Raw genomic sequence first — 20070 nt, 5'->3', positions numbered from 1 at the left:
TTTAAAAGATAGCAAACATATTGTAATGCGGTCTGCTGTCATATATAAATAAAAAGTAATAATCAAGCACACACACACAAAGATAGCAAACATAGTCCTGGGCCTTTCTAGACTCAACACCCCCACCTCCAGTCTGAGGCCATCTTTTTCACTTAGACCTGGCCTAGTCATCCCCACCCCACCCCACACATACCTGGATAGAGGTCCCCTAAAACCTCTTTGGTGGTCTCCTCTACTGAAGTCTGAAATTGATGACAAGCTGGCCCAGCGCACTGTGGCCTGATCCTTCCATTTGGACCACACTCCCTCACCTCTTGGCTTCTCCCTCAGCCTGCACCATGTGCTACTTCTGTTCCCAGTTAACCCCTTCTCTTCCTTCTGGTCTCAGCTGAATTCCAATTTTCCTCAATCTGGCTAAATCTCCTATTAATGAGTGCCCTAGGCCCCTGTGCCCTGGGGACGTGCTTATGTTTATGTGTTTTCTTCTCCCACCAAACTATAAGCTCTCCAGAGTGGGAACCAGGATTGCCAGTCCCACCATATACCTGGCATAGAGTTGGTCTTCAATAAACATGTGTGGACAAAATTGAGACACAAGTCTAACTACACACATAGGAATTAGCAATCTTTCTTTTTATGATTCTAGGAGACTGAAAGAATTTATTCCCTGAAGGATATACTTATGAGCACTTACTGGGGAGATGTTTAAAGCTGCAGGTTGTGTAGACAATGACTTTGTTATTTTCTCCAGGGACATGACAAGGAACACTTTCAGTTCAAATGCAGTGAAAGGCAGAGTCACCTGCAATACTTGAGTAGTTTACCACAAAATGCAAAAGTAAAAATCACGTTGCTCAAATCCATATGCTTTCTTTCTTTTCTTTTATTATGGGTACTGGGGATTAAACTCAGAGGCACTTGACCATGGAGCCCCATCCCCAGCTCTATTTTGTATTTTATTTAGAGAAAGGGCTCACTGAGTTGCTTAGGGTCTCCCATTTGCTGAGGCTGGCTTTGAACTTGAGATCTTCCTCCTCAGCCTCCCAAGCTGCATGGATTACAGGTGTGCGCCGCCGCACCCTGCTCCATATGCTTTCAAAGAGGTCTTTTGCTTTGGATTCAGTAAATTTAATGTGTGCGCTAATGTCATGTAGCTGCACCCCTTCTGTTCCCACAGCCCCCCGCAATGACCTCTATCCATCATGCACAGAGACATAGTTGGGGGGGGGGAACTAGTCACAGTGTTTCACAGAAGGACCACCCTGTAAAATATACCCCAAATCACTTGCAGGAAAAAAACTGAGCTTGGTCAATTCCCTTCTTGCAAGCGATAGTCATGTGTGTTCCCAAAGTACTTGGATCTCTTTGGGCTCAACACCCATAATTCTGACCTTGCTGCCTCACCATAAAATCAAAACAAAACAAACATCACCTGGAGGAATGTAAAAGGTTCTTCCTTTCAGGATTAATGCAGATCATCAAAGGTGGTCTCAGTTTGCCTACCCGCAGGGAAAAAAAACCAAAAAAAAAACCCTGACAGCTATAATGAAGCCTCATTCAGCACACTCATTTTACTGTGGCTATTTATGGCAGGCAAAGGATTTGTCCACGAAAGGGCTTTAGAAATACTTTCAATTGTTTGGCTGAGCCAGGGACCATTTCTAGATGCCATCTTTAACAAAAGAGATTCTCAGGGAAGTGAGCAGTGTCCATAATTACCATGTCAGTGACAAAATAAAGTCAAAGAGATGGGCCTACTATTAAAACACAATACACCTTTGAGTGTCCACCAGCTTAGGAAAACCCCAACCACTAAGCCACACAAAGAAACCAACCAGACTGTGGAGGAAATTGAGTTACTTCCAACTACACAATCAACCTGGATGGGTGTTAAATTGTATGCTAATGAACTAGCTTTCTCATCTAGTGTGATGTGGGAGTTTGTCTAACTCCATTTATATATCTACCTCCCCAAGTCTGCTCTGAGACTATTTTGGTTTTGACTTTCAGAGCATCGCATTTTGGCTTGTTATTTCAAAACAATAGCAAGCATAATTATACCTGTGAAGTAGCATGAGCCTTACTATTTGTTAATTTTAAATTAAAATAAAAGGCTTTCTTCCTCATTTTAATAGACAAAATATATTTCTTCATTTTGATTGACAAGCCAGGACAAAGGAAAGAGTACAATACTCATTGCTGTACAGAGAACCCTCAGTAAAAATGTTTTAGTGTTTACAGAGGATCTGAGTGCCGGAGGTGTGCTGAACACTTTGCACTTATTCTTGCCAACTCTATGAGATTTGCCACTCTAAAGATGAGGAAAGGAGGCTAACAATGGTGGAGAAACCTTCCCAAACATCTCACAGGAAGCTCTTGGCTTGGCACAATTTGCTTTAGAGCCAAGGTTCTATGCTATACCATGCTGTTCAAATTTTCATATGCATATGAGTTAGCTGAGGATCTTGCCAAATGCACATTTTGACTCTGTAGGTCTGGAGTGGGGTTAGAGATTGTACATTTCTAACAAACTCTCCATGAGGCAGCTTATCCACAGATGACACTTTGAATAGCAAGGCACTTCTTTTTTTTTTTTTTTTTGGCGGAGGCAGCTTTACTGGGGATTGAACTCAGGGGCACTCCATCACTGAGCCACATCCCAGCCCTATTTGGTATTTTATTTAGAGACAGGGTCTCACTGAGTTGCTTAGGGCCTCACTTATGCTGAGGCTGGCTTTGAACTTGAGATTACTCCTGCCTCAGCCTCCAGAGTAGCTGGTATGACAGGCGTGCACCACGGTGCCAGACTGGCAAAGCACTTTTCTACCTCAAAGACATAACTCCTTTCTCAATAGAATGGTATTTCAGGGAGTTTGAATCAGGCACCCTCCACTCATTATTTGACCCTGATATATCTGAAACAATGAGGAGACAAGGAAGATATCAATCCAGAAACAATAGTGGTTATGGAATGCATACATTTCCATGTATTTTTACAGTAAAAATGCATTAAAAAATCTTTCACAAAAGAAACTTAAAAAATACAAGTAGGGTGTTGACTCTGCTCCCCAACATTCTTTCAGGCATCAACTGTGTAAAAGAGGGAGGGGAATTCCTAAATGGTATAAGTCATACAAAATTCTCATCCATCATCGCTCATCAACACATTTACATGGAGTGGGGGGTTAGGGAAAGTAGGCTCACAAGAATCAGTTTCCAATTTAAGGTTACAGTAGTTCAAAGAAAACTATATCTTTCTGCTTAATGCATAGTCCCTGTACAGTACAATATTTTCAAAGCAAATCTGATGTGTGGAACTAAGGTGAAATTACCACACCAAAAGTCCTCATGAACTGAAACAAGCTGGGGCGGTAGCACAGATTTTTAACACATCAAATATCTCTTACAACAAGCAAGACAGTCAAGATGTTAACTTAAGGATACACTCCAAAAATGCACCTTGATTTCAATTATTTAAAACCCTGGACCCCAAATGAGAGTGTCAGTCATTTAACATCTCAGGTTGTGCTAGAACTAGTGAGAAAAATCCTAGCACTGCAGCCTTAGGAATAAAATCTCCAAGTTGGCTCTTAGGAAATTGACGGAAAAAAACATCATTATTCAGTTGTACTCTTCCTCAGTCTTCCTCCTACAGCTCAATGTAAGCTTTGCATGGAAAACTCGGATAATAAAAATAGCATCCACAGACTTTTTCCCTCCTTTTTAGCTACAGAATGTACATTGTTTCTGTTCCAGGAAAGGAACTTGTTTTGTAAATGTCCACACTACTATAGCTATTCATTCTAGTGTTGTGTATAAACCCATAAATCAAATAAAGCTATGAACAATGTAATATTTATATATGCATAGTGTTTTATAAAAAGATTGGCCCACATACTGCTTTTCATCAATACAGAAAGAGCATTAAGTCCATAGCACACTGTAAGAAATAAATGAGTGAAGAACAGAGAATGCAAACAAGTGCTTAATAATTCACAAGCAGGCTCACCATGGAAGAAATGATGATATCCCAAACCAACTAAAGCTTTAGAGAATTACTTATATAGTCTCCCATTTTAAAACAACTTTACATACCTGATTTAGTTTACATTAAAATATATCCCCATGAATCAATTTGTTCATATTCAGAAATATAAACACATATCACATTCCTCACAGCTAAATTTTTGTCATAAATTCTCTTTTATACAAGAAAAAAAGGCAACATTTTTTTTTCAACAGGCTCTATTAATTACAATTTTTAACTCTGTACACACAATGATTGGCTGGCTGTCTTTTTTTTTTTTTTAATCTTTTTTTCTTTTTTCAATACAGTACCATGGGAACAACAGTGATTGACTTGCAAAGTTTTGTGTCTGTACGGAAAATGCAAAACAGTACTACAGAAATACACAATGCACTGTAAGCAGCGGTTTGCTGTAGTGGTCCAACAGGTACAAGCAAACGTTTTGGCTCAGCTAGGCAGTAATCCATTTAAACCACATCCTGGGGCTACAGCCGACCCAACCACACCACCTGAGGGTTTCAGGAAGAATGGGTCTTTTTAAAAAGAAAAATCATTGTTTTTGTTCTGCTGTCCAAAGACTAAAGGACAGGGTCATGAGGGCAGAGGTTTCCCAACCAGGACTAGAACCACTGGGATCACTTCCTTGCTTCCCCTTTGACCAACCTAAAAACTTTATGGTTTCAAAGTGCAATTGGCATTTCTATGAATGAGCAGCCCCAGCTGTCATTTCTTTAAATTCTCAAAAGAGAATTTCATCCACCAAACGTCACTCCTTCCTCCCTAATTTGGCAAAGGGCAATCATGGGCTATGCAAAAAAGGGGGCCATACTTTTCATCGTGGTGGTGATATTTATGTCTCCCTCATACCCAGCACACTGTCCTACATTCCATCAAATATTCAGCTTCAAATCAGACCACCGGCCAGACAACACAGGTGTAGGTTGTCTGTTCCTTCTAGTAGTTGAGTAAGGCTGCCATGGAACTGCCTTAAATGAGATCTTATTCCACGGGGGAGATGCTAATGAACCTGACAATCTGTGCTTAGGCTGTGTTTGGGTAATGGCGGCCAACCTTCTTGTCTCTGTGCCTTCCTGGGCCAGAGAGAGTACAAACTGTTTCGAATCAATTCTAACCCAAGGACAAAAAAAAAAAAAAAAAAAAAAAAAAAAAAAAATTTCTTTGTGCTGCCGCAGTTTAAAAAGCTATAAATATCCTTCATTTGCAATAGTAGTCTTGTCATTACAGTTTGCTTAATTTTAGGATCATTGGCAATCCTAATCCATCCCAAGAGGTCCTCAGTTTTTACAAATAGAAGTTTGCCTTTTTGCTTTGAAGAAAAACTCCTGTCTACAGTATAGCACTACATCACTATATAACAGTCTCGATCATTAATTAAACTTAATAATTTCCCGTCCTTAAAGAGAAACATGACCAACCGCCCCATTTTAACAGGAGAGAAAAAGATTGCCCAAAGAAAAAAAAAAAAAAGGGAAAAAAAATTCTTGACAATTCCACGCTTTCTATAGAAACAAAATCTATATCCCTTTGGGCCAGTATTTGGCAAATAATTTCCAAAAAAAAGTATGCATTTAAAAATACTTTCTTTAATATTTATACATCAGGCACAAGACTTTTCATATATAATTTTTTTTTCTTAGAAGATCTCAAATGCATAAAATGTTTGTAGCTATTCATAGGATCACCAGGTGTCAGAGATGCTTCCTAAGGTAAGAAAACTAAATTATTTCAGGTTTGTGACCTTCCTCTTAGAACCTTTGACATGGTAAAGGTTGGAATGCGTGTCAAGTCTCAGATACTGAGGTCGGTGCTACATTCTTTATAAGGTCGCCTCCTCTGCTCCGGGGGATTTCTGGAACTTCTGCCCACTTCCTGTTTCAGAGTCGCCTCTTCCCGCTCGCGGTGGCCACCTCGGTCCTCTCGGCTCCTTTTGTCCAGCGAACGCTCTCGGCGGCGCTCGGGGGACCGGGCCCGTCTCCGATCGGTGGACTTGGCCCTCCTCTCGGGCGAGGCCACTCTCCTTCGCTCCGGGGACCTTCTGGGATCCAGGAGTCTTTCAAGGGACCGCCGCCGCCGGCTGGGCGAGCTGTCCCTTCGGCGCGTGGGGGACCGCTCCCGCCGGCGCTCGGGAGACCCTTCCCGCCTCTTCTCGGGCTTCTCCCTCCTCTCCAGGGTGGTGTCGGCGCTGCGCGTGCCGTCCCGGCGCTTCTCCGGGGACCTCCTCTTGGGCCCGTTGGTCGCCATCCGCTCGGCCTGCGCGTCTCGGCGTCCCTCGGGCGCCCTGTCCTTGGGTCGGCAGGCCCCGCCGTCGGGTTTTCGGGAAGTTCCATTCCAGGTGTGGTGTTCATTGGGTTGTCTGCTGTACTCTCGGCTGCCTTTTGGGTCTCTCACGTGTGCCCGCTTCTCCCCATGTGGTGATGATTTGTGAACGTCGGGTGGGTAACTGGACTCCAATGATGAGTGCTGGCGGCCGGACGGTCCGGCCCTCACTTCCGGTCCGGCCCTCACTTCCGGAAAGCCTTGTGCACCGGCGGAGGGGCCGTTCCGGTCGCTGCTGGGGTCTGCGAGGAAGACAGGAGAGGCCCAGTTAGGTAGGGAGGACCTGCATGGTCCAGTCCCCGCTCCCTCCCGCGCTCGACTCATTAGTCACAACAAACAAACAACTGTTAAAAGCCATCAGAGTCAAAGCCAACTGAGTCTTGGTTACGTTATGTATAACTGCAACTAGTTAGGGTTACCAACTAGTACTTGTGGCTTTCAGCATCTGGCTCTTTTTGATACCCCAGATAGATCATTAAAGAATTTATTAAATCAGGCATGACTTTAGTCTTTAAAGGCACACCCCAGGTAGTCTGTCTTCAGGTACCCAAATTTCTCCCCCTTACCTATCCCCCTGCCTCTCTCCTCCCCATCTACCAACCCTTTTCCTCTTCCCCACCCTACACTGCCCCCAAGAAAGAAAATCTCCTTTCCTTTAAAGAATGCTTGTTTTGATTTGCTTAAAAACAATCTAGGACATTGACCTGGAGGGGCATAGGAAGCTTCTTGGGGGACAGAAGTAGTCTATGGCTTATCTGAGTGGTGACCTAAATGTGTGCACACAGAGGTGAAAACTACAATGCATCACACACTCAGGATTCACGTATTTTTACCATATGCAAAGCATATTTATACTTTAAAACAATAATCCAAAGTGTTGAGCAAAGGGGATTGTGGCAGCAGCATAATGGCCAGGTGCTGATTGGCAAATGTCACATGCACTTGAGGGGCCACTGAACTATACTTTTGTGTGTGCTCTTCAACTATTTTGTCTACTTTGGGTAAATTCAAAAATAAGGAACCATCTTTCAAATGCAGAGTTTTCTGGTAGATACAAGGAAGGGGGGAAAGAGGTGGTTAATTACACATTTGCAATTAGACAGGGCTCACAAAATCCTTAAGTTTAAAAGCAGTTTTTCTGTATGATATATGAAGCAGTCATAACAATATGGAGGAACTGTGGAGCCACTGGACTGCTCCTTTTTTTTTTTCCTTTTGAAATTGGTACATTATAATTATACATGACTGGGGAAGGAGAGTGATCAAATTATACGCATGTATGAATATGGCATAATGGATCTCACTATTATAGACTGCTTCTTATACCACCAAGATGTCTATAGGTTTAAAAGTAGGGCAGCATCATGAATTTATGAGAGCCCAGGGATGCTTTGTTGCAACTAAACGCAACAAATTCCAGGAGCCTAAAATATTGTGTTGCAGTAGGGAGGGCAGACCCATGTGACAGAGAGGAGGGAATCACTGGGGCTCTTAAAAGATCTTTCATGAGGCAGCCAGGTCTCTATTCAGCAATTAATATGTTTCATGAAAGATCTTCCAACACCCAGCATGGCTTTTAGCAAAAGCAGGTACATAACCTAAAGCAGGGATTAGCAAAGTTTTTCTAAAAGGCCAGGTAGTAAATATTCTGGACCACAGTCTCTGTTGCAACTGTTCAAACCAGCCACTGTAGGGCAAAAGCACAGGCAACACAAAACAGAAATGGGTGTGTAGCTATGCATCAGTAAATCTTACTTACAGACACAGGCTGTGGTCAGGATTTGGCCCCTAGGCTGTAGAATGCCAGAGATACCTGAAGAATGGGGGAATCTCTTCCCATCTGGCAAAGCCCTATCTATCTGGGTGAGAGCTCTGTGGTATAAGGTTCATTCTTTCTAAATGCTGGGTGGACTATCAGAACGAAGACAAAAGTCATCTGACATTTGGGTAAGGGAAGGTCCTCAGATCACTATTCTAAATCTAACCTTGAAATCTTATGCCTACTTTCAAGACAAGGGAGAGCAACACTTCAACAGGGGTCAGCAGTGTACTTACAATTCCAAGAACGCAGGGTGCTCAGAATGAATTGCCAAACATATCAAAATAGAGCTAAGCAGAAGCAATGAGGAAATTAGGCCACAGCACAGAAACACCTAGTATTGATTGAGCTACAAACCGTAGTTTGATTATGGCCCATAAGGTAGAAGCAAGCCTCCCCGAGCTTTTCATTTCTCATACATGCAGCGATATTAGGAGGTATCATCGCTGTAGAAGGGAGGGCCCAGCACCAAGAACAGTCAGAGAGAAAGAGAAAGAGAGAAAGAGAAAAAGTTGAACATTTAGATTCCCTATAACAAGGAGGAAAGAAAAAAAATCTGTATTTGTTAACATAGGGCAAAGAGAGTTTATTTGTCCAGTCAGACAGTCTAAGGCAACACTCAAATAAGGCTGCAGAGACCGCAATTGGAACATGACGTACGTCTTTAGACAGCCATAAGATGACTTGAGAACCCAGACAATGAATGCATCCTTTTTTTTTTTTTCAAACAACTGGAACAATGACAGGCTGGCATAGGAGAGCATTAACAATAAACAACAAAAGAACAAAGTCCCTCCCCAACCCCCCCCCCCCCAGACCGCGGCAGTTAAATTAAGTACAAAAACTCATTACAAAAATAGCCTCACAGAGAAGCAGGTTCCAATCAAGTCAGAAAAATATTGGAACTTAACATATTATAACCCATTTGTGACTCTAATCAATAGAATTAGAGAGGTTTAGTCCAAATGACGCATGGAAACATTACAGCAGCACAACCCTGGCAATGTTCAACCCTTTTTGGAAAACCATGTATTTAAATGATCTTTATTATTATTATTATTATTAGCCCAAAGAACATTTGTTAGTGTTGGATTTTCATCCTCAGTGCAACAGACATAGGTTTGGAGAAGGTACACAGGTTACTGACGATGACTCTCAAATGAAATATCACATCCGACAGAAGGCATAGGGAAGACAGAAAAGGAAGACAATGTTACACAGCTTCAGTGGCATCAATACACCTAACAGTCAGAAGTTTAGTACAGTACGCAGCCATGTCATCTGAATGTCGTCATGAACTTCCCCCTGTGGTTGGCCGGGCCTAAAGGGGCCTTGTCTGAAACCCACCCTCCCCCCTTCCCTCGGATCCCTCATATTGTGCACCTGTACCCATGTCCAACACCAGGGGAAGCTGCCTGCACGGGAGCTGTTCCCCTCCTTGAGCTACATCTGAATGAAGGATCTCATCAAGGAAGTCCAAAAATGCAACTGGGAATTGTGCAGAGTGACTTTCAGAAAAGAGGGTGATAACAGATAAATCCCTAATAAAGGGGACCAATGTATATGGGGATCATTCGATTACAGTTTCTATAGAAACTTTTGTAGACCTTTGGTTGGGAAAAAAAAGCCCTACATCTAGGGCATAGCTTTTTTTTTCTCTTTTTTTTAAATTTTAAACAAGAATCTCAAATAAATAGGACAGAATTATTACAATATACAATATTTTGCCATCAGAACACTAAGCTAGGTAAAGATCATTGCCATCTACTCAAATCATGTCTAAAGATATGACAAAGGAACTCTACGTATAACCTGGCTTTCCTCATAGGAAAGGTATAGTAACATGTTTCCCTCATGATGAGCACTGGGAATCTATTTCGTCCTTCATCACTTAAAAACATATGGCTAATATGTCAACAGTTTTTGTTCGTTTGACAGTAGTGGGCTCAGGTGGTCTGATTTGGGGTCAGAGACCAGTGGAGGGATGGAGAATTTTTGGACGCAGAGCATCTAGGAGGTGAGCAAAGCCCCCAAATCATCTTGAAATTTCACGCTTCTTAAATAAAGACATCAAGTAACCAAAAAAAAAAGAAAAAAATATATATATATTTGTGCCTCATCATATCACTCAGGAAACCTGCTTTCCTGCTTCTTAAAAGGAGTATAGAGTCATTTTGTGCTAACAATTGGATCTGAGAAACAGTTTGGCACAGTTCAAACAAACATTCCTTCGCTCTTGGTCGGACTAGACAAAATGTTCTCTCTGATTATCAGAAAGGGGGCTCTAAAGATCTTGTCCTAGGCCTTGCCCCAGTCCACAGAAGCAAGCAAAAAGATGAAATGTGGAGATTTCAGAACAAGCGAAGCAAATAATCACATGGTGCGAGAGGCTGTAAGACACTGGTGAATGGGGAGACAGAAAGGACTTTCCTGCTGCCGTTCTGGAGACAGAGTCATGGAGTCATGCCAGGGAAGGAAGGAATGTTTTCATAGTTTGACCCACCATATTCCGGGACCGAGCCGTCTCCCCGCCTCAGAAACAGACGAACTCTGCGGCCACCATTCTTAATCAGTTCAATGGCCCGAGAGTGCTTCATGTTTTTGGTGGTCTCGCCATTGATCTCTAGAATTTCATCACCAATCTGCCATGGTAGGAGTAGAACATAGCGAGAGTCATAAAAAGAAAGAAATATAAATGGTCAACACATATATAAAAAAATGTTTAACATCTCTAACAATTAGAAGAATGCAAATTGAAACTACTCTGAGATTCCATCTCACTCTAATCAGAATGGCAATTATCAAGAATACAAGTAACAGGGCTGGGGATGTGGCTCAAGTGGTAGCGTGCTCGCCTGGCATGCGTGCGGCCCGGGTTCGATCCTCAGCACCACATACAAACAAAGATGTTGTGTCCGCCGAAAACTAAAAAATAAATTAAATTCTCTCTCTCTCTCTCTCTCTCTCTTAAAAAATGTTTTTCAAAAAAAAAGAATACAAGTAACAATAAATGTTGGCGAGCATGTGAGGGGAAAGGTTCACTCATACATTGCTGGTGGGACTGCAAATTGGTGCAACCACTCTGGAAAGCAGTATGGAGATTTCTTAGAAAACTTTGAATGGAACCACCATTTGACCCAGTTATCCCACTCCTCGTTTATATACCCAAAGGACTTAAAATCAGCATACTACAGTGACATAGCCACATGAATGTTTAGTGGAGCTCACCTCACAATAGCCAAGCTACAGAAACAACCTAGGTGTCCTTCTATGGATGAATGGATAAAGAAAATGTGATATATATGCACAATGGAATATTAGCCATAAAGAAGAGAGAGATCATGACATTTGCTGGTAAATGGATGGAACCGGAGACTATCGTACTAAGTGAAAAAAGCCAGTCCCAAAAAACCAAAGGCTGAATGTTCTCTCTGATGTGCGGATGCTAACCCATAACAAGGGAGGGTACAGGGGACGTATAGAAGTTTATTGGATTAGACGGAGGGGGAATGGGAATAGGAAAGACAATGAATTGTACATAATTTTCTTATGCACATATATGAATACATGACCAGTGAAACTCCACATCATATTCAACTATGAGAATGGAATCAAAATTGTAATGGGTTGAATTCCATGTATGTATAACATGTCGGAATACACCCTACTGTTATGTATATCTAAAAACAAACAACAACAACAACAACAGTAAAAACGTAAGTCACTGCAGATGCTTCTTCACATCTACTCCAGCCTCCTTTTCCTACTTACCCTCATCTTTCCACATCTTTCTGCAGGACCATCCTCTGCTAAGCGCAGAACATAGAGGTCCATGTTATATTCTCGACCCCCTCGAAGACTAAAGCCAAATCCCTTGGCTCCTCTTTCCAGTTCCACAGTGTAAAAATCTTGCTCCTATTTAAAGAAATTAAATGCAGTCATTCAGGTAGAACTGCTATCCACACATGTTTTTCTCATATCTTCCCAAACATTCCATGTCATGTTGATTTGGCCGAAAGGCACAGTCTCTAGTCCTCTCTTAGTGACTCTTAAGTGCTTATTAGTCATCCTCATTAATCTTCATTAATATCAGAAGTTGGAAATCCAGAATTTGAAACACTTAGGATCATGCTTATACCTATGCACACATTAAAATTCAACTAGGAAGGTTGCAATCTGCATTTAGGGCAGGAAGCTTCTTCATCACATGATACCATCCATTTGTGGCTGGATGTTCAGCTTCCTTGAACCTGGCCTGAGAAGCACCAGGGTCTACCACTAGCACTGTGTCTATGCCAACCTCTGCAGTCTGGGGAGTGGTTCCCATTCTGTGTGGGCAAGACCACAAACGGACTACTGAAGGGTCCACAGAGGCCAGCAGAAAAGAAACTTATTTATCTCGGCATCACCCAGTGGTTCCCAGATTTGTTTCACTTGCTAACCATCTTGAGAGGCAGGTATCCTGGCTCTCACCTGAAATCCACAGTCCCCAAAACCACCTTAACAACAACAACAACAAAAAGAGATTTTCTTGAAGAACTATGATTTTGCAAACAGTTATTAGATGCTTTGCTTTTTCTCCGACCACTGATCCTTGTGACAGCTTTTCAGTATTTTGGTCTTATTTTTCTCTCCCTACCAAAGCATATGTTAGAATATTTTTTCAAAGGTAGTAAAATAAAAGCAAATATGAGTATATATGTCAAGCAAATATGAGTATATATGTGGAAAATCACTGCACAAAAGGACGTTTATTTTAAATTAAGGATGCCCTTCAAAAAAATATCCTGTAAAAACAGCTTCAGAAAGTTGGAAGGAAATGAGCAAAATGCAGGAAACAAAAAAAAGGAGAAAGGACCCTCACCTGGGTAGCCTGGGGAGCTTTGAACTCGAACTGAGATTCCGGCTTTGGTTTGGCGGTGTTCCTGCCAAAGTGAGAGAAATAAATATAACAGCAATGCAGGGGGAGACGGAAAACATGTCTCATCATGATGAGAGGACAGGTCCCTTTTCCCCCTTTAAAGTAACAAAAGGAACCAAAGTCTCAGCTGACCTTGTCTCCTGGGCCCCTTGCTGAGAAGGGGTGTGTGTGGTGGTGATGGTGGCAATCTTCTCTGCATTGGTCAGCAAAGTGGCATTTGAGGACTCTGTGGGACAGAGCATAAAGAAATGAAGGCCTGAGAGAAGACATCATCCAACTGGGAGGTGAGCAGAAACCCTGTCTCTAAGTGACAAATCTGACTTCCCTGTCCCCATTTCAATTAGTTGGACTCAAATTTCTAAAGACTCAGGAATTTAATGAACCATCCTAAGATCTTCTCTGCTGTGGCTCATGTATGCCCCCCACTGTGACCCTCCTCCTAAGCAGACATTCCCTCAAATGAAATAGGGTCTGCCAGGGGAAAAGCTGCTCTAAAATTACAGCCAGCATTGGTGTGTCTGACTCCTCCCCACCACTGAGAGATGGCAATCCATCAAAACACTGGGCCGCCCCGGAGGTATTTCACAGGATTGTACAGGCTGCTAATAAATGTCCCTGCTAACATTTCCTGCAACTTATCAGCAGCATTTGGTAAGTATGCCTGATTTCCTCATGTGAATATTAAATTCAGAAGTGAGCTAACATATTATTAAACACAAATAACATCTCCTTTCTTCCTCATTGCTTTTCATAAAGCACAAGTGAAAATATGGAACTCTTGACAGATCTCCATCTAGTATCACTCATGAAAGATTAATTTTAAAACCTGCATTAGAAGAACCAGAGTTATAAACATAAGTTGTATAAATCATGAAGCTGCTTTAAAGTAAGGAATAGGATTATATTCCTATGTAAATTGAATTTCTTCTCCACTCATCACATTCATAAGCAACTTCATAATCTCTACCAGTTTGGAGACTCAGAATCTGAAAAAAAAAATCATAAAAAAACCAAAAACTATAGATAACACATCCATGTGTATGTATTAAAATTTAATCACTCGTATGGTAACAGATATATGCTTTTTTGCTAATAATTTCTCCATTAAAATCAAGGTAAGTAGCAACCACCAGGAGCGAGCCATACATTTAATATTTATTCTTAAATGGACTCTTAGGAACTTGGCTTTTATTTTCTCATCAAGAAAATACTAGGGGCTGGGGCTGTAACTCAGAGGTAGAGTGCTTGCCTAGCATGCATGAGGCACTGGGTTTAATCCTCAGCACCACATAAAAATAAAAAAAAATAAAAAAAGAAGAAAGAAAAGAAAGAAAGAAAAGAAAATACTAACTGTGGTTGTTAGGTTCTAAAATTAGCCTGCAAGTGCCCATTTAATTAATAGTGAACCATGAGGTCTAGAAGATTCCCTGAGTTCTATGCTTCCTAGTACTTCGATGTTTATTGACTACATTGGGTATAAGGAGGTTTCTATGGGATAATATTTTAAGTACTTGAAACTAAGAAGCCTGTAATCTCTCCTCCCCTTCCACTCCCCTCCCCACCCCTTGTTCCCCTACAGTCCTGGGATAAGAGACCTCCTATGCACCCAATGGCTGGTGGTCTCTCTTCCATTTTAATTTCTTGAGAACACTGCTCAATTCGGGTCTGGTGTCCTGTTACTTTACTTTCATGACACACAGCGGTTAAAAGCATGTGTTTGAGATTCACACAGAATTCAAATCCCTCTTTCTCCACCCATTAATGGTGTGCCTGACTCTTCTCACCCAGGACGAGGGAATGCTGCCGATCGATCGGTCCTCTCAGGATGAAAGGATGCGAGACGCATAGCATCGGTGCTAGACCACAGCCCGCATTCAACACATTCACTACACTACTATGGGGGCATCGTTAAGTTAGGGAAACTCTCTGCAGCAAGAGAAGGTTAAAGAGGATTTTAACAGTTTATATGCCAGCCATAAAAGTCCCTGATTCTTATAGCCATGCCCAAGATTAATAAGAAAATGTAAGTAGAAAGCATAGTTTTATGAATCTTATTCATGTTTTAGGACAATGTTTCTCACAATGTGTTCTACAAATGTTTCTACAGATTCTGAAGGAGAAGAACCTGTGATCCACTAAGTCTGGGAACTAAAGGGTGAAACAAAGGGGACACAGATGTCTGGTTCCTTGTTCCTATGGACTCCTCAGAGCATTGACTGGCCTAGTGTGACTTGAGACCCTTGGGTCAGGCAAAGGCTGTGCCTCAAGCTTACTGGGAGGCAGGTTAGCCAAATGGTTACAAGGGTCAGATTCTGAGTCAGACTGCCTCGCTTTGCATAGTAGGCTGCACTAGACAGGACAAGAGCAAAGCCATTTCAACTTTCAGTGTCTCAGTTTCCTCATCTGCAAAGGAGAATAACAGAAGTATCTAAGGAAAGTGGTACAGTGATGATCTAAGAGGAACTATTAGGGACAGTGCCAGACACATTAGTGCTCAAAAAAATTATTAGCATACTTTTAGTATGTATTATTATAATATTAAAAGCATATTACTGGTACATTTTTAGGATTACTACTGTAAATGGTTTTTTTAGAGCATTTGGAAGGTCATTAGCACCTTCATATCACTCCCATTCAAGCACAGTTAACTGGCAAAACCGATGAATCTAAGTGATATTTCATACAAGTCATCCACCAGGTCAGTACACAGGACACACAGACTGTCAGTGACACTCACCAGAGCTCCCATAAAATCTGGTCCTTTAGCTAACCTCATACAGCTCATTGTAATTCATTTTATAAAGATTCTCTGGGAAATCATAAGATCATTTGGGCCATGGGGAAATCACAATCAGGGTACCAAAAAAAGAACATTTCTTTGTAATTAAAGTGATTAGAATTACTGAATTGTGAAGAAGTTCCCATTTGGAGTTATTGTGTGCTTTTGGTAGCTGGAATATTCCAGGAATATGGAATCCTATTCTCAAATGATTTTTCATATTTCTGCTGCTTTCATGATTTAATGATATAACAGATAATCACTCAAAACACATATAAACAGAATGTCCTTATTAATTTTCCTCTTATCCTTCATTTGCTGTTTTCCCCAATTATATTTACATGCAAATCTTTTTTAGGGTTGCAGCTTCACTTTGAGCTTTTTAAAGAAATTAATGCTTAATATGCAAATGCCTATTTGAGCTCAGGGACTTTTCCTTATTTTGCATTTTTTAAAATCTATGAACAACCACCATTTACAAGACCATGTGCAGAGTGCCAAGCAAGCACTGTACTGGGACCACGACCGTGGGCGCTACTTCAATTAATGGCCACCACTTCATAAAACCAGTGCAAGTTATCGCCCTGTTTATAGATGGAGACGCTGGCGCATAGGAAAGGTAAGAAACTGCCCAGGATCACCCAGGAGGCAAGTAATGGGAATCAAACTCGGGCTTGCCTGAAAGTGTGCTTTTAGTCTTACTGTTCACATGGGGATCTGTGTTGGTATCCAGAAAATCATACCTGATTGACACCTCCGTTCATGTAAGCAATGTTTTCATTTTACTGCATAACTGCTACTAATTTCTCTAGGCAGTATCCTAGATTAACCAAAATACAGAATGCCCTGCTTGGACTACTGAATTTCATGGGTTCTTTTCAGAGGACCAAAAGAATTTTAGCATGGCCTTGATTTCCAGAGTGCTTTTATAATACCAATAAAGTTAGACTTGTTTTCATAAACTTTTAAGTCTTCATTTGGAATTAAACCAAAATTGTATCTGCTGAAATGTTCTCTAACTTTTTAAAATATAGAGATGAGGTCCATTATCAAAAATTTATAGCTCTATCCCCAAAGCAAAATTTGCCCTGTATAATAGGAAAAAAAAAAAAAGAGCCTGAAAAAGAGTCTAGCCTCCTCACCCTCCACTCACCCTCCAGCAGCGATATTATAAAGGAGTGTCAATATATTTGACTTTTAAAAGACTAAGGCAGATGAATCTATTGGATATTTTTATGGATATTCCAGAAAGTGCCTCCCACATTCTTTATTAAACAGAGTTTATACCTACTTTAGCTCTCCCAGAGGAATGAAAATGGATATTAATATACTTTCCATAGCAATCATGTATCAAGAAAAACAGCTCTTAAGCATGTCATGAGGCTGTTGGAAATCGGGGCCCTCACTCTTCTGACAGGAGATTCTACCTTGGGTTTGAGCCTATCTCTGTGACAAGTGATTATGATTCTAGCCTTGTTCCTATGTCAATGTTCTTACCCTTCCTTCCGGAATCCACATGAAAAGCTAAGCAAATCAACAAAGAACATGATCATTTCTTTCATAAATATTTGATTGTGTAAACATATGTGTCATAAATACTGAAGGTGATATTGGAAAATCTGAACCCCACAAATATGTGGAAAGTTCAGGGAGGACTTTTTACTATCTATACCTTTGCCAAGGAAATAGCAATATCTGTTTTGCAAGCTCATCTCTAAAAGCAAACACTCTGAATCAGGTGAACTGAAGAAGAAATTCAAGACCACAATTCAAAAAAAAAAAAAAAAAATATATATATATATATATATATATATATATATATATATATATTCTCATATTCTCATTATTTTGAACATGATTCCACATTAGTTTGGTTCAGGCTCTGCTCTGATTACTCTTCTTCCCACTCAGAATAAGACTACATGGACATTTCTGTATGATCCAAGTGTGGTCTGACTTGTTGGAGATCAAGTTCGGATTCAATCTGTTCAGCTACTTAGGCCTTTCTGTGTGGCTGTTGTGTATTTACTATCCCTTGCCCATATCTCACAGAAGAAAAGGTTCTCCCCTAACTCAACCTCCCACCCTGACCCCAAATTCATAAATGACAGAGAAGTATAGACTCCCCTGGTCACAGCCTGTCTAAGATTTGTGGAGGTAAACCTTCTAACAGCATAGACATGCCAAATAAAAGGGAGTTATATTTTGGAGTTTTGTTATAGAGGTAAGAGAAATGGGAGAAGCAAGTCAGGGAAACTAAAGTCTGAGATAAGGGAAATTAGAAAAAGAATGAGGAATCTGATGGCAAGAAAACAGACTTGGGTACCATGAGTTAAAGAGTAGATTCAGCCGGGCATGGTGGCGCACACCTGTAATCCCAGTGGCTCAGGAGGCTGAGGCAAGTTCAAGGCCAGCCTCTGTAAAAACAAGGCTCTAAGCAACTCAGACTCTGTCTCTAAATACAATACAAAAAATAGGGCTGGGTATGGGGCTCAGTGGTTGATTGCCCCTGAGTTCAATCCCTGGTACCAAAAATAGTAGATTCAGAGGGTTTCTGAGCACTGTACAAATGAGGGGGAATCTTCTCCAAGTGCCTCCTGGGGTTTCTAAGAACTGTTATTTCAGACGTGATAGATCTCTAAGCGCTTAGAACCATGCTAGCTAAAAACTTCGAACTCCTTGTAGATACCATGAAACAATTGGTCTTTGGGCTACTTGATGAGGTAAATATCAGAATGAAAGATCTGAAGGAGACCAGAGGGCCCTAATCCAGAGAGCACCTCCCTATACCTCCACAGTCAGCCATGTCTAACTTGCACACAGAGGAAGTAGATCAAGCAAGATTTTCTCTTCATCACACTGTCATGGTCATTCTACTTCTTGTACGTGTTTGAGACATTCTCTTGGATTGCTATCTAATTCCCCCAGAAATCTAACTCCCCTGCCGCCGCTCTAATTTCCAAGATGGCCCCTTAAAGATGAGCATTGCACTTCACCTTCTGATAGAAGTGATTCCCTTTACTTAGATCTTGATACTTACAAAGTCACTGGCAAAAACGTTTATTATCATGGCACAATGATAGAACATTTTAGAAACATTTTAGATGAGATCAACCTCAGCAGATCATGGGCCATCTTTAAAGATATCAATCCTTCACTACTTTATTTTACTATCTTCTAAGGAGCACAAGAGATCTGCCTGAATTTTGTAAGCACTGAAGTTTTAAGAATTCCTTTTTATTGCCAACTGTTAGGGGACAATCCACAGTGCATTATATTTTGGGGGGTTCAGGTTTTCAAAAATACAGTGACTCTACTTCACTAACTCAACACCTAGTATGTGCAGAGTAGTATAAGTTGCTTTTGCATATGTTTGTCTTTTCTGATTTCAAACTCTTTCTCTATGCCCTTCCTGCAAGGAGAGCTTTCTTTCCTTCTTTTCTGAGACATTCTCATTCCCATATTAAAACAAACCAGTACAGAACCGGCAAGTCAATTCCTGTTTCCCATTCTTCTGGATTATTTTTTGCAATCTCTCTATAGTCTCTGAACCATTCCTCACTCCATTTTTCTGGTTTCGTTTATCCTTTCCATTAAGAATCTATGTTTCCACATTTTATCATCATGTGCTCACTTTTGTAAACTGTAATAGCTTTCCAGAGTGGTAATTTGGTGGAATGGACTTCAGACCAGATGGTAAATTACTAACCATGGTTGGAAAGAGGGTGAGGAAGACCACCATTCAAGGAACTATTTTCTTTCTCTCCAATTGGTATGGGATATTTTTGGCACAAAGAAAGTTTTCTGTTCTTAGAATGAAAAAATGTCAAATATTTACTGTTTAGTTTTGCATTTACTTGTTCTGAAAATCACTGGCTACATCAATCAAAACTTGAACCAAAAAATTCACTTTCTCATAATTACTATATAAAAATACTTATTTGGTGAATGACTTCCAGATAAAATGTTTGATTTTCTTACTTTATTGGATCTATGGCATAGCATGTTTTTACTGTACTATCTATATAAACCACATTTCTCTCTTGAGAAATACTCAGTGGCTTTTAGAATATGTATTTTATTTTATAACATGTATGGAAAGAATGAAAAAAGGCAATTAAACATTTTGTAACAAGTTATAACTTTTGTCCCAAGGGCTAGGTTGGTGTAGGATCAATTATTTATCA

General features: G+C 40.8%; 1 protein-coding gene across 19 annotated transcripts in view; it reads right to left on the bottom strand.

Moving 5' to 3' along the window:
- Positions 1–2960: 2960 nt before the first annotated feature.
- Positions 2961–20070, bottom strand: part of Magi1 (membrane associated guanylate kinase, WW and PDZ domain containing 1) — a 619206-nt gene continuing 602096 nt past the window's right edge. For 14 of the 19 annotated variants that reach the window (XM_046452718.2, XM_046452716.2, XM_046452721.2 and 11 more), the window contains 5 exons: positions 13237–13330; positions 13048–13108; positions 11955–12098; positions 10687–10825; positions 2961–6606 (listed from right to left, as the gene is read on the bottom strand). In XM_046452718.2, the coding sequence (XP_046308674.1) occupies positions 5837–6606; positions 10687–10825; positions 11955–12098; positions 13048–13108; positions 13237–13330 (1208 nt within the window). In that variant the 3' untranslated portion in view covers positions 2961–5836. Of the gene's footprint in view, positions 6607–8540; positions 8630–10686; positions 10826–11954; positions 12099–13047; positions 13109–13236; positions 13331–20070 lie in introns of all 19 variants that reach the window. The other 5 variants (XM_058582074.1, XM_046452730.2, XM_046452731.2 and 2 more) reach the window with 1 other exon arrangement.

Source organism: Marmota monax, unplaced genomic scaffold, assembly GCF_021218885.2.
Source record: "Marmota monax isolate L192 unplaced genomic scaffold, Marmota_monax_Labrador192_F-V1.1 WCK01_AAM20220418_F8-fsc00042, whole genome shotgun sequence".
In the NCBI taxonomy this organism is placed as follows: domain Eukaryota; kingdom Metazoa; phylum Chordata; class Mammalia; order Rodentia; family Sciuridae; genus Marmota; species Marmota monax.
This window is presented reverse-complemented; position numbering and strand designations above follow the sequence as displayed.